Here is a 20329-nt window from a genome sequence, read left to right as displayed (position 1 = left end):
AATAAGAACCCCCAGGAGGAAGTCAGCACAGCACAGGGATGGTGTGATCCCCTCATAAGCAGCCCCAGTAGAAATATGACACCGCTCAACCTCTTCAATGAGGAGGGTAGGGGCATATATACACTTTTGTGGACCAAGCAGGTTGTGTGTTAGTGATTAGCAGACTGTACGTCAGTCCCTATACCAATGAAGGACTGCTGCAGTATAGGGCAGCGGTCAGCAGTGGTGCACCTCAACCCTATCTATTGTGGACCGATAGCGGCCCTTACAGAACAGCAGACTGTACCGCACTCAACCCTATGTACTGTAGCACCCTCGACCAAGTTACCAGTCCTTATAGGAACTTTTGTGGACCAAGCAGGTTGTGTGTTAGTGATTAGCAGACTGTACTTCAGTCCCTATACCAATGAAGGACTGCTGCAGTATAGGGCAGCAGTCAGCAGTGGTGCACCTCAACCCTATGTATTGTGGACCGATAACAGTCCTTATAGAATAGCAGACTGTACCTCACTCAACCCTATGTACTGTAGCACCCTAGACAGACCAAGTTACCAGTCCTTATAGGAACTTTTGTGGACCAAGCAGGTTGTGTGTTAGTGATTAGCAGACTGTACTTCAGTCCCTATACCAATGAAGGACTGCTGCAGTATAGGGCAGCGGTCAGCAGTGGTGCACCTCAACCCTATCTATTGTGGACCGATAGCGGTCCTTACAGAACAGCAGACTGTACCGCACTCAACCCTATGTACTGTAGCACCCTACACAGACCAAGTTACCAGTCCTGATAAAGAGCTTTGTGGAACAAGTGGGTTGTGAATGATTAGCAGACTGCAGCAGAAGGGCAGCAGTCAAGTATAATATTCTTTCTATATTTGGAAGAAAGAATATTATACGTGTACAAGCCTATTACCATACCACTGATACCAGTCCTGAAAAGAACCTTTGTGGAACTAATAGTAACAGCAAGTCTTTAAAATGACCCTCACTGCCTGACACACTGCTTCCTTCCGGTCCCTATACAAAGTGGCAAAAAAGAGGAGCCTGGAACGATTAGTGGTTACTGGAATAGCTCTTTTGTGGACCTGATAGTAACAGCTAATGATGATGATGATGATGACGACTAAACTGACTCTTCCTGTAGCACACACCGTCCTTTCCCTTTCTCTAAACTGACAAAAGACACTCAGGCTGCTGCAAGAATCAGTAGCACAGCAAACCTATATACACCTAACACCTATACCAGTCCTGAAAAGAACTTTTGTGTACCAAATAGCTAGCGTTTTATCTGTCCCTACTCCACACAGCAACCTTTCCCTATAGTGACAGAAGAAAGAATGTAAAATGGCCACCGGATCGGGTGTATTTATAAGTTAGGGGGAATGTCCAAGTGTCCATGTGCTGTCATGTCTCAATTGGCTGTCCTGTACCCCATGATAGATGTGTCATCATAGGTCAAATTTCTTTTACACATTAAACACGTAAGTCCGCCGGGGCGAACAACGGCAATAGGCGAGCGAACGAGCGGACCGCGAACGGCCGAAATTTGCCGCGAAACGACCGCCGGGCGAACCGTTCGGCCATCACTATAGATGAGTAGATGGAGTAGATAGAGTAGAAGGAGTAGATGAGTAGATGGAGTAGATGGAGTAGAAGGAGTAGATGAGTAGATGGAGTAGATAGAGTAGAAGGAGTAGATGAGTAGATGGAGTAGATAAGAGTAGAAGGAGTAGATGGAGTAGATGGAGTAGATGAGTAGATGGAGTAGATGGAGTAGATGGAGTAGATGGAGTAGAAGGAGTAGATGAGTAGATGGAGTAGATGAGTAGATGGAGTAGATGAGTAGATGGAGTAGATGAGTAGATGGAGTAGATGGAGTAGATAGAGTAGAAGGAGTAGATAGAGTAGAAGGAGTAGATAAGAGTAGATGAGTAGATGGAGTAGATGGAGTAGAAGGAGTAGATGGAGTAGATGGAGTAGATGGAGTAGATGGAGTAGATAGAGAAGAAGGAGTAGATGAGTAGATGGAGTAGATGGAGTAGAAGGAGTGGATGAGTAGATGGAGTAGATGTTGTAGATGAAGTAGATGTTGTAGATGGAGTAGATGGAGTGGCGTGAGTGCAGAGTTGTATAGTCTGGCTTTATTATGGAACTTATTACTGTCATCGCTGTTCCTCCCATTATATAAACAGCCCATAGATTTGTGTAGGCCAGGGGTCTCCAAACTACAGCTCTCCAGTTGTTCAGGAACTACAATTCCCAACATGTCCAGTCATGTCTGTGAATGTCAGAGTTTTACAATTCCTCATGGGACGTGTAGTTCCGCAACAGCTGGAGGGCCGTAGTTTGGAGAATTCTGGTGTAGGCCAAGTATGACCAACCTTGGAGCAAGCTGGGTGTTTGGAGTTCCTACACAGAGGAGATTGCCCCCCCTCCCCCCCAAAACAGAAAGCTTCTTGGAGTCTATGGCAGCAGTTGGGTACTTTGGCTGTAATGCCGCGTACACACCATCTGACTTTCCACCAACAAAACAGTGGATTTTTGTTCGAAGGTTGTTGGCTCAAACTTGTCTTGCATACACACGGTTACACAAATGTTGGCCAACAAGTTCCACAAGTTTTCATTTCCTGCATGTTCTACAACAATGTCTGTGGCAGAGACTTATTCCTAAAGGTTCTACAACAACATCTGTGGCAGAGACTTGTTCCTGAGTAACACCTTGTTGGCTGCTAGACCTTGTGAGAGAGGGACTGTCCAACCTGAGTGAACATCCAGTTGTGAATGGCTATTCTCTGGATTTAGTCAAAGTAAGCAAGCCCTTCATTATTGAATTTGACATTAAGAGTGCCTGAACTTTCTTTCTAACTCTCTGATCCTATTTTAAGAGACTGTTTCGTTGACTAAGTTTTTTGCAAATAAAAATCCCTTTATGCGGATCTGTTGTCAGTCTCTAAAGTTACTGGGCCATCTACCAAGGGAAACCCCTAGATGTAAATCAAGGAGAAGAAGGTAATGGTAAGCCCAATCAAATCAGCAGCTCCTTCGGGGGTACGTGCTACATGTAGTATAGAATACGTTTCCTCAAATTGGGATTTTAAAACGGACCACAAACAGTAATCGTAAACAATTACAAATGTATTGGTGTATAAGACACAAGACATAAATAACAAAATTTCAAGGCAGTAAAAGCAAACACATAAAGTTGGGGACAAGTATACAGCCAGCCGAAAGTGAAGCCCAAACTGTCAACCGACAGAATGTCCAACGGGTTTCAAAAAACACACAGTGTAGATCTTCTTCAGGGACTAAAAAGGGCTTGAAAATTCCAAAGCTGTGGTTTCAATCCCAAATGTAAGCATTCCACCAAAACAACAGAAGTGCCTCAGAAGGTGAAGAATAGATGGTCCGCCAAGGCCACTCATGGATATCAGTCACAGTGTCATAAGCCGGGATAGTTCACATGAGGCTCAGTAAGTACTTGTGGAGATATACAGGACCAAAGGATCTCACTGCAGCATATCTCCAATTTATAGAGACTTCAAAAAATAGAGAGTGTTCATCATCCAAAAGGGTTGGCAAAGCTAGCAGCAAAAAGATTGAGTTCTTTGGTCATCCAAAGGTGTATTATGTCAAAAATGGAGACAGTCTTAATCTTTACATATGCGCCGCCACAGACCAACGATCCGGTGCATGGGGGTCTATCTTATGACTCAGATCTTCGTGTGGCACAGCTAATGGAATAGTGTGGCTCCTTCCGTCAGCTCCTTTCACCGAGCCACACTATTCACACTATTCCATCATCTGTGCAAGGCCACATGAGGATCTGAGTCATAAGACCCCCACGCACCGGATCGTTAGTCTGTGGAGGCACATATGTAAAGACTAAGACTGTCTTTATTTTTGACATAATACACCTTTGGATGACGAAAGAACTCTATCTTTTGCTGCTAGCTTTGCCAACTGACGTTGGCCCTGGAACTATGGCAGAGCCATCAGATGGAAGGTTGATGTTCCACTGCTTAAGGACCCCCAAGCATTCTCTGAAAATCCTGGTTGAGGGTGGCTATTTTTAGACAATTGTGCTCCTCCAACGTTGCGGTAAGGCCCATTGGGGGAAGGCCCTTTTCTGTTCTAGGATAACATATGCCCCTGTGTACAAAACCAGCTTCATTAAGACCAGTTTGGGGAGAAGGAACTTTAGTGGTCTGCACAGAGGAGATTGGTGCTAAAATGAGAAAGCTTCTTGAAGTGGGGGCAGTATATAGAAGCAGTTGGGTACTCTGGTAGTAAAAAATAGCCAGTATGTTTTTATTTAGGTCATATTTGGAAATATTATTGTAGTGTACCATACATGGCCAGACATTTGGGACACTCCTCCAAATGATTGGGTTAAGATGCTTCCATTGAAGGGTACTGGTAATGCTACAGCATGCAAAGACATTTTAGACCAGTCTTTCCTTAGCCTTGAGAAACCCTTATTATTTTTAGGTTTTGGGGAACCCCTGCTACAAATGATATCTACAGCTCATGATACAATAGGAAGATCAGTGAGAGGAAGAATGTCCATTACATTGGTGTACAGTGAAGATAATGCATCTTTTCATTAGGAATGACAGAGGTGCCACCTTAAAAAAATTTCAAGTAGGAAGGATAATAGAAAGATGGTTAGCGTCTTGTTGCTGGCATTGCCAAAGTATGTTGGCCCTCAAACTATGGCAGTGCCATCAGATGGAAGGTCAATCTTCCACTGCTTAGCAACCTCTGGAGGAACCCTGGTTGAAAATGGCTGTTTAGAGATATCACATTCCAAAATTGTGGTAACAGTTTGGGGAAGGCCTTTTTCTGTTCTAGAATGACTGTGCAACTGTGTACAAAGCCAGCTTCATAAAGACATGGTTTGACCGGTTTGAGGAGAAAGAACGTGAGTTGCCAGCCCTCAAACTTGAAATCTTTGTGGATCCAGGCAGGAGCAGTCTATAACAGTGGGAAAAAGAATTCCCATTACATTGGTGGACAATGAAAAGGATGCACCATTTTACTTGGGGTGAGAAGGAGAACAGTGTCCTTATATTATGATGAGTGAGAGAGGTGACTCTTGCAATTTTGGTCAGTGTTGGCTTTGCCAAGCGACATTGGCCCCCGGAACTACAGCAGCACTATTAGACAGAAGGTCAGTCTGCCACTGCACGATGAACCTCTGGAGGAACACTTTTCCCATTAGGATGGAGGGTGTGGGCCCTCAGGCCTACCCTGAAGTCAAGGAGGAGAATGTGTGGCCATCTGGTTCTTTCCCCCCCTGAACCGGGGGGAGGGGGGGGGTCACCTTTCAGGGGAGTCCCTCACCTAGTGCTCGTTGGTCAGCTTCAGCTGACCAAGAGGAGAAGAGTCCGCCAGGCTCTTTGGCTAGGTAGACCAAGTTGAGCCTTGCCCCTGTCAGAAGCCTTGTGCCCTGGGAGGTCAGGGTAGAGTCCTACTTTTTCGGGAACTAGAGACCCACTCTTAAGTGCACTTTTTTGTGTGTTGTTTACACGCACTTCTTTTGTACACTTAGGTGTTTTGTTTTTGCACACCACCACTGTTTAATAAAACATAACAAAAAATAAAACAGCGGTTCTGGTTGTTGGTGCATAAAGCAATGACTTCCATGGCTCTGCTCACTATCGTGAAATGAGGAACAATCCTCTTATTTTTGGGACATGTGATGGAATGAGATAAGTTGAATACCTTCTGTTCTAAGATGACTTTACTGCCCAATACGGATTTATCTAGAAAATATTGAAAAAGACAATGAATTCCCTTTAAACGCATCTTGTCTGTGCTGACTCCTATGCAACTCCATCATTTGCATTCAGACCAGCTGGGATGAGAAGACGGAATAACTCTGCAAGGGCAATTAAAAGAGGTGACCGCAGACTATCAAGTCCATTAGCGCTGTTAGAGAGCCAAAATAATGCACAATCAGGAAAGGGAAAAACATTCGGCGTGTATGTTTTCTCTCACCGCCGGGCCTCGGAGACTTCACAGAGCTCAATAAACAGCCTTCCCTGCAGAAAGCTTCAATCTGACTTCACATAATTAAAATGAAGAGACTCTGTTCAGGAATCGCTTCGCTAATCACAATACCATTTTAGGAAGCTTGGCACCCTCCGCAAAGGTGGGAACTGACGTCCCTCCAGTCTGCGAGGATGAAACCAATCTACATGGAGGGAAGAGAGAGGGGCACAAAGGTCTAGGAAGCACTTTAATACCCAACAATTAGGGATGAGTAGTGTTCCTTTTACTGAGATTTTGATGTCAATCTGGAAATGTTGGCAACATTTTTCCATTACTGCTAAATATGTTGCAGTCAATGGGGAAGGTGAAATGAAGAACAGCCCAAGTTGTCTGTAACTGTTGCATTACTCATATAATATTGTTCCAACTGTCTGATTATTACCCACATATTGCCCCAATTGCCCATGTATTGTCTGCATATTGTGACAATTTCCAATTTATTGTCATCATATTGTCAAAACTGCCCATTTATTGTCCACATATTGCCACACATGCCCATTTGCGGCCCGCCTATTGTCACAATTGCCCATTTATTGCCCACATATTGCCACACCTGCCCATTTATTGTCCACATATTTGCACACCTTTCCCTTTACTGCCTGCAAGTTGTCACAATTGCCCATTTACTGTCCACATATTGACACACTTGCCCATTTGTTGCCTGCATATTGTCACATTTGCCCATTTATTTATCAACATATTGCCACACCTGCCTATTTATTACCCACATATTGTCACAATTGCCCTTTTTTTTTTTTGTCCACATATTTCCACACCTGCCCATTTACTGTCTGCATATTGTCACAACTGCCCATTTATTGTCCACATATTGCCACACATGCGCATTTGCTGCCCGCCTATTGTCACAATTGTCCATTTATTGCCCACATATTGCCACACCTGCCCATTTATTGTCCACATATTTGCACACCTTTCCCTTTACTGCCTGCAAGTTGTCACAATTGCCCATTTACTGCCCACATATTGACACACTTGCAAATTTGCTGCATGAATATTGTCACATCTGCCCATTTATTTTCCACATATTGCCACACCTGCCTCATTATTGCCCACATATTGTCACAATTGCCCATTTATTGTCCACATATTTGCACACCTTTCCATTTACTGTCTGCATATTGTCACAATTGCCCATTTATTGTCCTTATATTGCCACACATGCCTATTTATTGCCCACATATTGTCACAATTGCCCATTTTTTTTATCAAATATTTCCACACCTGCCCACTTACTGTTTGCATATTGTCCCAATTGCCTATTTACTGCCCACATATTGACACATTTTCCCATTTTTTTCCTGGATATTGTCACATCTGTCTATTTATTTTCCACATATTACCACACCTGCCTCATTATTGCCCACATATTGTCACAATTTCCCACTTATTGTCCACATACTGTATTAGCACACCTTTCCATTTACTGTTTTCATGATGTCACAATTGCCCATTTACTCATATTGACACACTTGCCCATTTGTTGCCTGCATATTGTCACATCTGTCTATTTATTTTCCACATATTGCCACATCTGCCTCATTATTGCCCACATATTGTCACAATTGCCAATTTATTGTCCACATATTTTCACACCTTTCCATTTACTGTCTGCATATTGTCACAATTGGCCATTTATTGTCCACATATTGCCACACATGCCAATTTGCTGCCCGCCTATTGTCACAATTGCCCATTTATTGTCCGCATATTGCCACACCTGCCCATTTATTGTCCGCATATTGCCACACCTGCCCATTTATTGCCCACATATGGTCACAATTTCCCATTTATTGTCCACCTATCTGCACACCTTTCCATTTACTGTCTGCGTATTGTCACAATTGCCCATTTACTGGCCACACATTGACACACTTGCCCATTTGTTGCCTGCATATTGTCACATTTGCCCATTTAATTTTCCACATATTGCCACACCTGCCTATTTATTGCCCATATATTGTCACAACTGCCCATTTTTTTTGTTTTTTTTTTGTCCACATATTTCCACACTTGTCCATTTACTGTTTGCATATTGTCACAATTGTCCATTTATTTTCAACAAATTGTCATAATTGCCCATTTATTATCCACATATTGTCACATCTTCCTTTTTATTGCATGCCTATAGTCATAATTACTTATTTGTTGTCCACATATTGTCATTATAGACCATTTATCGTACAACGTACACACACTGTCACCCATTTATTGTACACAGAAGTCATAATTGCTTGTTTGCTTCCTATATATTTATTACAACGTCCCATTTTTTTTATGTGTGGTTTAAAACGCTGTACCAGTTTTGGGTGGAGAGATCCTTTGCAGTAACATCTGAATAAATATTCCGAGCCGTAAAGGGAAGAACGGTTCCACCATATGACTCCAACATACTGTGAGGTCGCGTGGCATTTCCTCTTACCTGTGCAGGAGAAGTCGTCCACTCGGGTGTATCCGGAGACGCAGTCGCAGCGGTAGGATCCCGGTAAATTGACACATACGGTGTTGGCTTGGCAGTAATGCATTTTGGCAGCACATTCATCAATGTCTGCAACGAGACAGAACAGAGTACACAAACGTTAGCTGGGAAACACTACACTGTGCGGCTTCGTTTTAATTAGAATTTTCCCCTTAGAAAGCCTTGTTATGACCGCAGTCTGGAAAATACAAAAAAAAAAAAAAAAAGCCCAGTGCGCATGTAAACATAAATTAGTTTAGTTCAATTTGTTTAATACGTTTAATTTGTTTTATTTATTAGTATTCAAAACTATTTTGAATTTTCGAATTCGAATAGATACGAGAAAGTCTTTCGCATCAATTTCAAATCGTTTTTTTTTTTTTTTTGATTCACATAGTTTTCGCATTTGAGTCGTTTTCCAATTTCCAAAGAGAATAAAATAGAATAGAAAGTAAAGGAATAGAATAGAAAAAAAAAAATTGAATAGAATGGAAAAGAATATAACAGAAAATAAAAGAATAGACTATAATAGTGTATGCAAAAACAATCAAGTGATGGTGTTGCGCTCCAATGTGAACTGTGATAATATAAAATACCCACTTACAACAATACAAAATCAATAAATCTAATAGTGCAAAACAGAAAAAAATAGGATAGAAAATAAAAGGACAGAATAGAATAGAAAGAAACAGTATAAAAAAAAAAAAAAAAAAAAAAAAAAGGGAATATAATTAAATAAAAAGATTATAACCATCTTCAGATATTCAAATAGAATAGAATAGAATTTAAAAAAATCTATAGAACAGAATAGAAATAATATAATTCTTTTTCAAAATTCTAATAGAATCAATTTGAATTTGAAAAGAATAGAAAAGAATAGGGTAGAATAGAATATAAAATAACACAATAGTATAGAAAAAAATAACAGAATAGAATAGAATAGAATAGAAAGAATATAACCATCTTCCGAATTTTTTTTTTTTTTCTGTTATATTCTTTTCTATTATTTTTCTATTCTATTCCAACTCAATATTGAACCCTATGGACTAAGACTGGGATGCCACTAAAGTTCATGTGCGTGTAAATGCAGATGTCCCAATACTTTTGGGAATATAGTGTATCTTACTCTATACAATATATGGGCATGTTAGCCCTGAAGAAGGGGGAGTCTATTGTCCTCAAAACCTGTTGGACGTATCTGACCTTTCTGTTATCATAAACAACTTAAATGACCCTCCAGGCCACAAAGGACACCTTTCTCAAGGTGAGAGACGGACAGCAAGAAGCCCTCCTAACCACATAGCGTGGGCTGATGTGGCTGCAGTTACGTCACTGAGTGTGAAGCTACCCACAAAGGCTTTTGTAACATTTCTATTGAGTGTCACAGTGGGACCTCTGGAAGAGGTCTTGTTGCTAGTCGGTGCAGTTTACACCTGAGGCCACCAGCCACCCACAGATAGATTAGATCATAAAGTTATCATAGACCAGCGTTTCTAAACTTTTTTTTTTTATCCCAGAGGAACCCCTAAAGTAATTTTCGGGTCTCAGGAAACCTTTTTCAAATCCAGTTCATCAGGGATGAAATGTAAAAACGCCCCTTACGTTGATGGATAGGAGGACAAATGCCACCCCTTAAAGATAGTGAAAAAGATTATTGGTGGCCTTGCCTTGTGGTGTTGGCCCTGGAAATTTGCAGACTCCATCAAAAAGGAAGTCAACCAACTAAAATTCAAGCGACCCCGTAACAACCGCTGCATCACCGCTCTGCTAATTAGAAGCTCAGAAAGTAGAAATCACTCCAGAACCTACCTCCACCCATAAGTAAACACTAACATCCCTTAATAAGGGGGAGCCCATTACCGTGAAATGCGTTGGCTCGATGTACAAGTTTTACCCTTTCAATAGACATTTTGTGAACCCTACACCAAGAGTTGCATTTTTTTCCGGACACCGGGAACTCTTTCCTTCTCACCCACATCTTCTTGCTGAAATGACCACACAGTTGTACCAGAGTGGTAGCAGCCCAAGCCCCCCAAGGGGGTCCACCACCACCATTCACCGTTGGGCTCAACCCATTGGAAGTGTGTAAGAGTCCACGGCTTACTACGCATGCACCAATGGCGAAATCCGTGCCAACTGAGCATGTGCTAACGCCTCAGGGCACCAACCCCCGCCTGTGTAGAAGACTTGATGGAAAAGGGCAGGAAAATGCCCAGGACGCGCACAGGAAGTGACCTCAACCTGATGGAAAAAGGCGGGAAAATGCCCAGGAGGCACACAGGAAGTGACCTCAAACGTCCCTATATAAGCCCAGACACTGCCAAATTGCTAGATTATTTTCAGTCCCCCCTTGTTCCTGTGCTAGTGTGTGATCTGTCTGACCCTGTTGTGACCTGGAAACCTATTTGACTACTCTTGATTGCTGCTTGCAATTGACCTCGGATTTGTACCTTAACCATTCTACTTCTTTGCCCCTTTCGCAACTCAGCTGCCAGATTGGAACCGACCCCAGCTTGGATCTCGACCATTATTCTTCGGATTAAATCTTGCCCAACTGGACTTGACCCCATACACACTATCAGATTTTCTGCTGATTTTTTTCCTTCAGATTTACCAAAACCATGTAGTGTAAGGGCCTGCCTGATTGCATACAAATTGAAACCCCTAAGGTTAGACCTCATATCATATGGTTTCGGTAAACCTGAAGGAAAAAAATCAGCATAAAATGTGATAGTGTGTATGGGGCTTAAGGCTTGCACGGTGCTCCGCACCCTTGGCACCACTGCCACTCGGTGTCCCCACCAGGGGTCAAGTCCTGGGGAAAAAAGTGTGGGAACTCCCACCCAAGATCTATTTTCCCACCAAAAAAAAAAAATGATACGCTCATATGCATATATATTTCACAGAAAATACAGTGCAACATTTATTGTAAAGTGCCAGTTTTCAAAAACAAAATAAGTTTAACTTGTCAAACTAACAGAATAATCACCACAAGAACGGAGGGGGACAGCAGAACGGAGGGGGATATGGAGGAAAACTAGAGGGGGCCAGCAGCAGAAGAGAGGGGGCCAGCAGCAGAAGAGAGGGGGACAGTAGCAGAACAGAGGGGGACAGCACAATGGAGGGGGACACGGAGGAAAACTGGAGGGGGACAGCAGCAGAACGGAGGGGGAGTGGGGGACACAGCAGCAGAATGGAGGGGGAGCATGCTCACTGTAACTAACAAAGTGTGTGTAACACACTAATCTGGAAGTTTGTCAATGACTCTGGCGTGCTGCAAACTTGCAGCGGACCTCGTGGGCGGGAGGACTCGGAGGCTCAGCTCAGGAGAGGAGAAGTTGAACTGGAGAAGTCTGACAACAGAGTTGGGCTGCACTGCTGGCAATGTGCTACAGCGGCTGTGGGAGTAGTCGGCGGTAGCCTCGGGACTGTCTGGCACTGACTGGGCAGTGGGCATAGGCTGGATCCTTACCAGCAGTAAGTGTGGCTCTGTTTGGTGTGGTGTCTGTGGCTGGCTGCTCTCTCTCGGAGGCGCTGCTCAGCCTAGCAACCAGTTACTCAGGCATATGCAGGATGGGGCTGCTAACGGGAACTGTGTTCCTGTTGTGGAAAAAGTACAGGAACTCCGTTCCCATGCGTTCCCGCAGGACTTGAGCCCTGGTCCCCACCAAGTCTCTGTCTCCATCTCCAGAGGCTTTAAGGACCCGAGGTGCAAGGGAGGCCTCCCCACTACTTCGATCTCACATCAGGTACGTGGCCCTCGTGACAAAGTGATTTCTTCTTCACTGCCCACATAGTCCCCTACCAAAGACTAGATACTGATCCAGTCAGTCCAGAGTGGTCTCTGGCTCAAGCCAGGAGCCTCGGCAGGAACCCTAGGGATTCACAGAATCCTGGTTGAGAATAGTTTTCATAAACTATAAAGAGGGAAAAAAGATGAGTGTCCCAACTTCTTGTATACAACGTGCAGAGAAAGCATAAAAAAGAGCAGCAATTTTTCAATTTATTTGTGGTATTACCATCCTAATTACACTGCCAGCCTCAAGTATAACAATACAGACAAAGAGTGACATTTAACCGTCACATCGGGATTAGGCCGCACAGTGCAGGTAGATGTTTATATCAGGAGAGGGTTCTGTATGACATTTACCTCGATCGGAATTCTCGGCAGAGATCAAGGAATCTCCTGTCTGGGCATCACATCAACATCTTACACAACATGCTACGTGCTCCTTCCTGCCCGGGTTTTACAATCCCAGCAACGCACATCATGCATGGGGAATTGAAGGTGCTAATAGAGGCGGGATGAATTTCAGCTGGACTTACAAGCATAGCAGAGTGTGCTCTATAATATACAGTACATACAAATTCTCACGTATTGAAACATTTTCATATATGTACATTTGAAAAATCTGTGAAGGTTCTCATTTGTCCATGTCATGAGTTATCCAGTAGAGATGAGCCGACCTCTGGAAAATGTAATTAGTTGTGGTTAGGCTAAACTTTTTTTATTTTTTTATTTTTTTTATTAATATTTAGACATTTCCAAAGTTCCATTTAAGTACATGGAATTCTGAACCAATTTTAAGAAAAAATCTGTAAAAAAAAAATTAAATAAAATGTGTTGCCCCCACCTATCGAAAATCCTTATCCCTACACCTGATAAACTCAGCCACGTTATGCATTCCCAGGCATTGGAAATCCTCCACGCCCCCCACTTTAGAAGAATGGTACCACCAAGTCGACAGGACTGCAGAAATGGAGAGGCTTATCCACCAAGCCCAAGACAGACACACCAAATTCTCTACTATTTGGGCATGTTGGCTTCATTTCAGATCCTCCACACGGTCTACTACTCCCTCGCCCCGTCTTTCCTGATATACCATAGTGCGCTTAGGCCTCCAAGATCACGGCAGGATACCCCCCCCCCCCAACATACGGTTCAGGCCCGTCATTACCCTTTAGCTCTTCCAGTCAGCCTATTTACCCTTTACCCCCCACACATCACCTGGAGGTGACCTCTCCCTGAAAGCATCTTATACCCCCAGTCAGGTCTCTCATTTTACCACCTTACTATTCCACCCATGCTCTCCTTCCTATGGAACCTATCTCCGCTCCGGAGCGGATAAATTGCATAATACTGTTGCTACTCATCATCTTCTATTGACGTACATGCAGTAAACGAACCGCTACTAATTAAATGACCGCCACCGGTGACCTTTCCTACCCCCGGTGATTGCTTCTTTCAACTATAAGTACACTGGTTGTTCCCCCCCACTCACAGATTGCGCCACATGGGGGTGAGTGAACCGGGAACAACCCCCTAAAAACCTGCATAATAGACATGTTCTTGAGTTGACATATTTGAGTCATTCTCCTTCTATGATCAAGCTTTGACCTGCATATGTCTACTTATCTATATGCAATTGTTTGTGTTTTTCTAATGTCTTAGTATTTTTTTGGCTGAGGCATATACCGTACCATTGCACTTTCTATTTGTACCACCTTACTTTTTGAATGTGCTTTACTCAGTATTTGTTTTATGTATATCTGCATTATCTTAATAAAAATATTTGAAACAAAATGCGTTGCCCCAAGAAGGCTCTGGTGGTGGGTGAAAGGCCTTCCTCTCCATAATGCACCTGTCATTGATTGGGAATCTACACCCACTTCGGGTAGAGTGGTTGACCAGGATTTGGTTGTAGCAGCTGGGCAGCTGGTGTCAAATGCCACAGATTAGGTGCAGAGAGTTTGCCATTTCTTCTAAAATGAGTGAAAGCCCCAAGAAGGCCTGCAGCTAAGGAGGGCGGGCGGGGGGGGGGGGGGGCAATGGCCTCCATCAAACCGCCCGCAACCCCTCCACACGCCAGGGAAACCAAAAGGCAACAATACGCCCCAGTGCCCAGTGCCCAGACGGGACTGCCAGTATCCCCAGTAATACTGAGGCCAACCTATGGGCACTGGGGCTATGTGGGTCACATATCTCCATTCTCCATTTTGACGTCAAAAGAACATCAGCTAAACACTCAGAAAACTAATACCACCATTTCGGGAAATGTGCCCTTTAAAGATGTTACAGTACCCTCGAAGAAGATGCATGGAACACAATCTGGACTAACACAAATAAAGCAACGCAGAATGTTATAGCCTCTGAAGCTAATTATAAAGTCCTTATGCGCTGGTACTTGGTCCCAGCCAGGATTGCCAAATTTGTTCCGGGATATCCCGCTACATGCTTCAGGGGCTGTAACGCAGCGGGCACACACTTCTACATATGGTGGTCTTGTCCAGTAGCACAGCGTTTTTGGATAACTTCCTTCCAGATAGCATCGACCCTTACGGGACACTCTATTTTACCAGACCCTTCGCTAGCCCTTCTCAACTCTACTCCCCATAACTATACTCGTAGTCAATTGGCTTTATTTTTGCAGCTTACCACAGCAGCTAAACAAACTATTGCCAAGGCGTGGAAAACCCCCACGCTTCCAGTGGCTGAAATGAAGAATAGGGTTACAAAAGCCATGATTCACTCTAAATCAGAGGCGAAACTCCTTGATCGTATGCCCCAATTCTATAAAATATGGCAGCCCTGGATACAACACTTTCTCCCCCCAGATCTCGACCCCTATCTACTTGAGCCCTAGGTTAATTGCAGAACTGGGTTGGCCTCAGACGTTTGAAAGCCTGGGTCTGTGCGGACCGGTTGACCAACTCTCCTGCTTTCCTTTTCTCCTACTCTCTCTCCCCTTTCCCTTTACTCTATCTTCCGACTTGTATTTCTCTCCTCTTCTAGCTGTTCTCTCCTTCTCCACCCTTCTTTTTATTTGGAAATCTTTTTGTACATGCAGTACCATTACTCCTCTATTAGCTACCAATATAGAGGAAGAGTGTATCTAAGTTGGCTGACTCCGACTCAATCGGAGTGTTTCAATTCTGTTCGATATATGCTTCGGTTGACACTCTTTGTACAACTCTAAGCGGCATACGCATATGTTTGCTTGTACCGTATTCTTTAGTATGATGTCGCTTGTTCCCTAGTTTATTGTTTTATATACTTTGTTATACTGAAACTACGTAAACAGTGTACTGTATACTCTGTCTGTTTATTGATAATAAAACTTTTTGAAAGAAAGATGTTACAGTACTAACATCTGTACCATTCCTGAGAAAAACAACCACCTTTCTATGGGGGGAAAAAAGCATCTAAGCGTGTCTCAGTTCAGCATCGACATACATGAATCAGCAGCAAGCAGAAAATGGTCTATGTTCCCCATTGAGGGCAAAGCATACCTAGGTTAATTGCTGCCTGAGCCAGACATTTTTATGCCCCCCTTCCCTAGGTTGCCAACACCTGTGGTACAGCAACCAATAACCAGTGTCTTAGCAACCAATGACATTGTACATCTATGGGTCATTGGTTGCTAGTGTGCAGGCGGCTGAGCCACACAATGTCCTAGGTTATTTGCCACCTGGCACGGCCATTTTTGCCACCTTCCACCCTTATTTAGCTTGTGGTTTACCTTCTTTTTGCCCTTTTCCACCCTGCAGCTGATCTACTTCCAACCTGCAGTTGCCTTTCCTTTTGACCAGCAGTTGACACTTTTCTGGCCTGCAGATGATCTACTTCTGATCTGCAACTGATCCCCTTTCGACCTGTAATTGTCTCTTTTCTGACCTGCAGATGCCCCTTTTCTAGGCCCTTGTACACACGGTCGGAGATTCCGACAACCAAATCTGTCGGATTTTGTCCGACGGATTTTGTCCGAAACTGTTGCGTACACACGGTCGTACAAAATTGTCGGAAAATCCGACGTGATGATGTTATTTCGTTATGACGGGACTACGTTCAGGCTAGTAGCCAATAGCTTTGGTGTAGGAATTTGCTCTGAGCATGCATGGCACTTTGTCCGATCGGAATTCTCTACACATGATCGGAGTATGTTCGATCGGAGCATTTTGTCGGAAAATTTTACCAACAAGTTGGAAAACTTGGTCCGTCGGATACTCCGACGGAAACAGTCCGATGGAGACCACACACAGTCGGAATATCCGACAAAACGGTCCGATCGGACACATTCCGTCGGAATCTCCAACCGTGTGTACAAGGGCTAAGATGCATCAAGTTATTTTTTCATTCCCATTGACTCATACTGTGAGGAAAGCAGCTCTGGACCAACCTAGGAACCAATAACACTGTGCAGCTGTGTGTCCCATTGGTTGTTAGGGTGCAGGACGCCGGGTCACACAAGGTCCCAGGTTAATTGCCACCTACGGTGGCCATTTTTGCCACCCTTCCCCCCCAAGCTGCCACCACCCTTGACACAGCATTCAATTGTACTGTAGCCCAGCCAGCCAGTACAGTCACCCGGGCACCTCCGTTAGACAACACAACCAAAGATTTGACTTCCACTGAAGAACATGACGAAGGACATGCCCCAGCCGACACACTGGGCAACAAAGGAGCATAAGCACATGAGTACCAGCCCTCGCTCCCCCTGGCCTGAGTTCTGCTGTGTTAGTAGGCTTGTCATCAGGGCCGTCTTTAATAATGATTGGACCCTGGACAAAACTTTTCTTGCCCCCCCCCCCCCCCCCCAATGCAGTTTTGCACTCCACCGGCCCTAAGACATACAATTAATTGCAGCTAGACTCAAAATCAGTTTACTGAATCAGATCAGGCAGCTATTGTGATTGTTGCAGTGTGTCATTACCGCTCACTGACTGGTTGCTAGAGGTTACAACACACATTATGGCTCACTGATTAGTTGCTGGAGGTTACAGCACGTGATTTCTGCTTGTTGATTGGTTGCTAGAGATTACTGTGGATATGACCTCAGGGGATGATGATGCACATATCAATGCTGCCGGCCGCCGCTATTTACATATGAATGCTGGTTATTTACATGTAAACACAGGGTCTGCAGGTGAGTCATCCCTACATAACAATAGAGCAGAGGCGTGTAGCATTAGTAGCAGCCCTTCACACTAAGATATCGGGACACAGCACTGGACTAAAACCTCAAGGGACGAGGAAATTTAAACCAGGATAGTTGGCAAGTATGAGGCAGCTGCTTTGGGCCCCACAACAATGACAGGGCCCAGGGCAGCTGTCCCTTTTTCCCTGCCTTAAAAACGGCCCTGCTTGTAATCGAAGATCAAGGTACCCATTACAACTACCTGTAGGGATAGGCGCCGACCTTTCCCCACCTATCGCAAGTGTTCCCTGTATCCTGATAGCCGCCGCCAACAGCAGATTTATTAAACTCCGCACCAGTGGCTGATAACAGACTTACCGAAAAGAAAAAAGGAAAAATAATTGAGTACATCTTGCTTATGCAGCCTTTAAAAAAACACAAAAAAAAAAACGAATCCCTCAGGCAAAGGCCGACGCCGTCCTGTTCAGGGAAAAAAAAAAACCTAATCCATTTCCACACTGTTCTCAAATGTTCTTACATCAAAAACAGAGGGGAGAACTAAAGACTTTCATCCCCTGAAGACATTCATTTCATTCTGCTGGCGGAGACTGAGCGCGGAAGGGTTAAAAAGGGGACACACAGGTGAAAAACTGCGTCAGGACAATTAAACGCACCGTGGGGATGAAAGTTTCTGACTGAGCTCTCCCATTAAGAGCGGAGAACACTGCCGCCCCTGCTAATGATATACAAAGACGATGGCACGCCGGCGCACGCCATCGGAATACTGACGAGCAGATGCTTTTTTTTTTTTTTTTTGTCTTTTTCCTTTGTGCATCTTTCCAGGTTGGTAGTTTGGTTCTCCTATCGAGGCGCGATTCACACCTATGCAGGGTGCAGTTTGCATATTCCAGGTGCCTTTTGTGTTTTTCAAATACGTGCTTGTGATCCGTTAACCGCTTCAGCCCCGGAAGACTTTACCCCCTTCCTGACCAGAGCACTTTTTTGCGATTCGGCACTGTGCCGCTTTAACTGACAATTGCGCGGTTGTGCAACTTGGCACCCAAACAAAATTGACGTCCTTTTTTTCCCACAAATAGAGATTTCTTTTGGTGGCATTTGATCACCTCTGCGGGTTTTATTTTTTGTTCTATAAAAAAAAAAAAAAAAAGAGCGGCAATTTTGAAAAACAAAAATATATTTTGCTATAATAAATATCCCCCTAAAACATATCAAAATAAACTATTTTTTCATCAGTTTAGGCCAACCTTTCTCAACCTTTTCAACACAGAGGAACCCTTGAAATAGTTCTCCGGTCTCGGGGAACCCCTGCCAAAAATTAGAAATCTACAACTCATGATACATTAGTGTGATGGTCAGTGGGAAGAATGGTCCTTACACTTGTGGTCATTGGGAAGAATTACCTCCTTACAGAGAGCTAAAAAGATCAATGGTGTCGGTGGGAACTTATCCGAGAGGCAGAAATGGCCCAATACTGAAGGAACCCCTACAACCTCTGGAGGAACCCTGGTTGAGAATCACTGGTTTAGGCGATGTATTCTTCTACATATTTTTGGTAAAAAAAAAATTGCAATAAACGTATATTGATTGGTTTGCACAAAAGTTACAAAATAGGGGATGGTTTTATGGCATTTTTATTATAATTTTTTTTTCATTAGTAATGGCGGTGACTGCGACATTATGGCGGACACATCGGACACTTTTGACACTATTTTGGGACCATTGTCATTTATACAGCAATCAGTGCTATAAAAATTCACTGATTACTAAGGCCGCGTACACACGGGCGGACTGTATGGCCTACTTAGTCCGTCGAAACACATTTCAGCGGACAGTCCGCTCGTGTGTGGGCTTCAGCGGACTTTTTCAGCGGACAGTCTGGCGTACTAAGTATTTCGGAATTTCCGTAATCCTGTCCGTCATACTTTGGTTTCAGCGGACAATCCGCTCGTCAGTAGGCTAGTTCGACGGACTAAGAATGGCGCATGCTCAGAAAGGATTTACACGGCGGAAGGGTGCATTGCTGGGTATTGGACTTCCTATTTCTAGTCCCGTCGTACGTGCTGTACATGTCATCGTGCAAGCTTTCAACGGACTGTCTGTTCATCGTGTGTGGTCAAGTCCGTTCATTCGAAAGTAGGACGGACTGTCCGTCGGATTGTATGAAGGACTAAGTAGGCCATACAGTCCGCCTGTGTGTACGCGGCCTAAAATGACACTGGCAGGGAAGGGGTTAAACACTAGGAGGCGATAAAGGGGTTAAGTGTGTCCTAGGGAGTGATTCTAACTGTGGAGGGGGAATGGGCTACAACTCACATGACAGCGATCACTGCCCACGATGACAGGGAGCAGTGATCTCTGTCATGACACAAGGCAGAACGGGGGAAATGCCTTGTCAGAGAACTCGCATTGCTAATGCCCCGTCTCCGTGCAGCAGTGGCTAATTCCCATTCCGCTAATGCCAATGGGCATGCGCGGTGTCCCCAATAGAGACGAACGAGTTCTGGAACGAACGTGCGCATTTGTGCACCCATACGAATGTGTGTGCCCACTCGCGCACGCACATTAGCGTCCGCCAATCCCGGCACATGGCGCCCTATATAAACAGAGTCTCTGCCTGATACCAGTGCTGGATCGTCTTCAGCTTGTTCCTGAGTTCCTGATTGCTGTTTGACCTGTTACCTTGCTCCTGACACACCCGGCTTCCTTGACCATTCTCCCGGATCACCCCTGCCTGTTATCTACCTCTACTGATTATACAGACCTCGGCTTAGATTCTCTACTACGGCTCCACTTCCTGATTCTGTACCTCGCTGCCAGCCCGTTGCCAACCTCTGCCTGCCCTTGACTATGAACTTGCCTTCCGTTT

General features: G+C 44.2%; 1 protein-coding gene across 1 annotated transcript in view; it reads right to left on the bottom strand.

The window, feature by feature from the left end:
- The window catches only part of NELL1 (neural EGFL like 1), a 1213537-nt gene that overhangs the window by 503076 nt on the left and 690132 nt on the right, over positions 1-20329 (bottom strand). Inside the window, exon 13 of the mRNA XM_077453437.1 lies at positions 8492-8617. Within this exon, the coding sequence (XP_077309563.1) occupies positions 8492-8617 (126 nt within the window). The remainder of the gene's footprint in view (positions 1-8491; positions 8618-20329) is intronic.

This window comes from Lithobates pipiens, unplaced genomic scaffold (genome assembly GCF_037356315.1).
Source record: "Lithobates pipiens isolate NorthernLeopardFrog02 unplaced genomic scaffold, aLitPip1_a1.2 Scaffold_24, whole genome shotgun sequence".
Lineage (NCBI taxonomy): Eukaryota > Metazoa > Chordata > Amphibia > Anura > Ranidae > Lithobates > Lithobates pipiens.
Note: the sequence above shows the minus strand (reverse complement) of the source record. Positions and strands in the feature narration are given on the sequence as shown.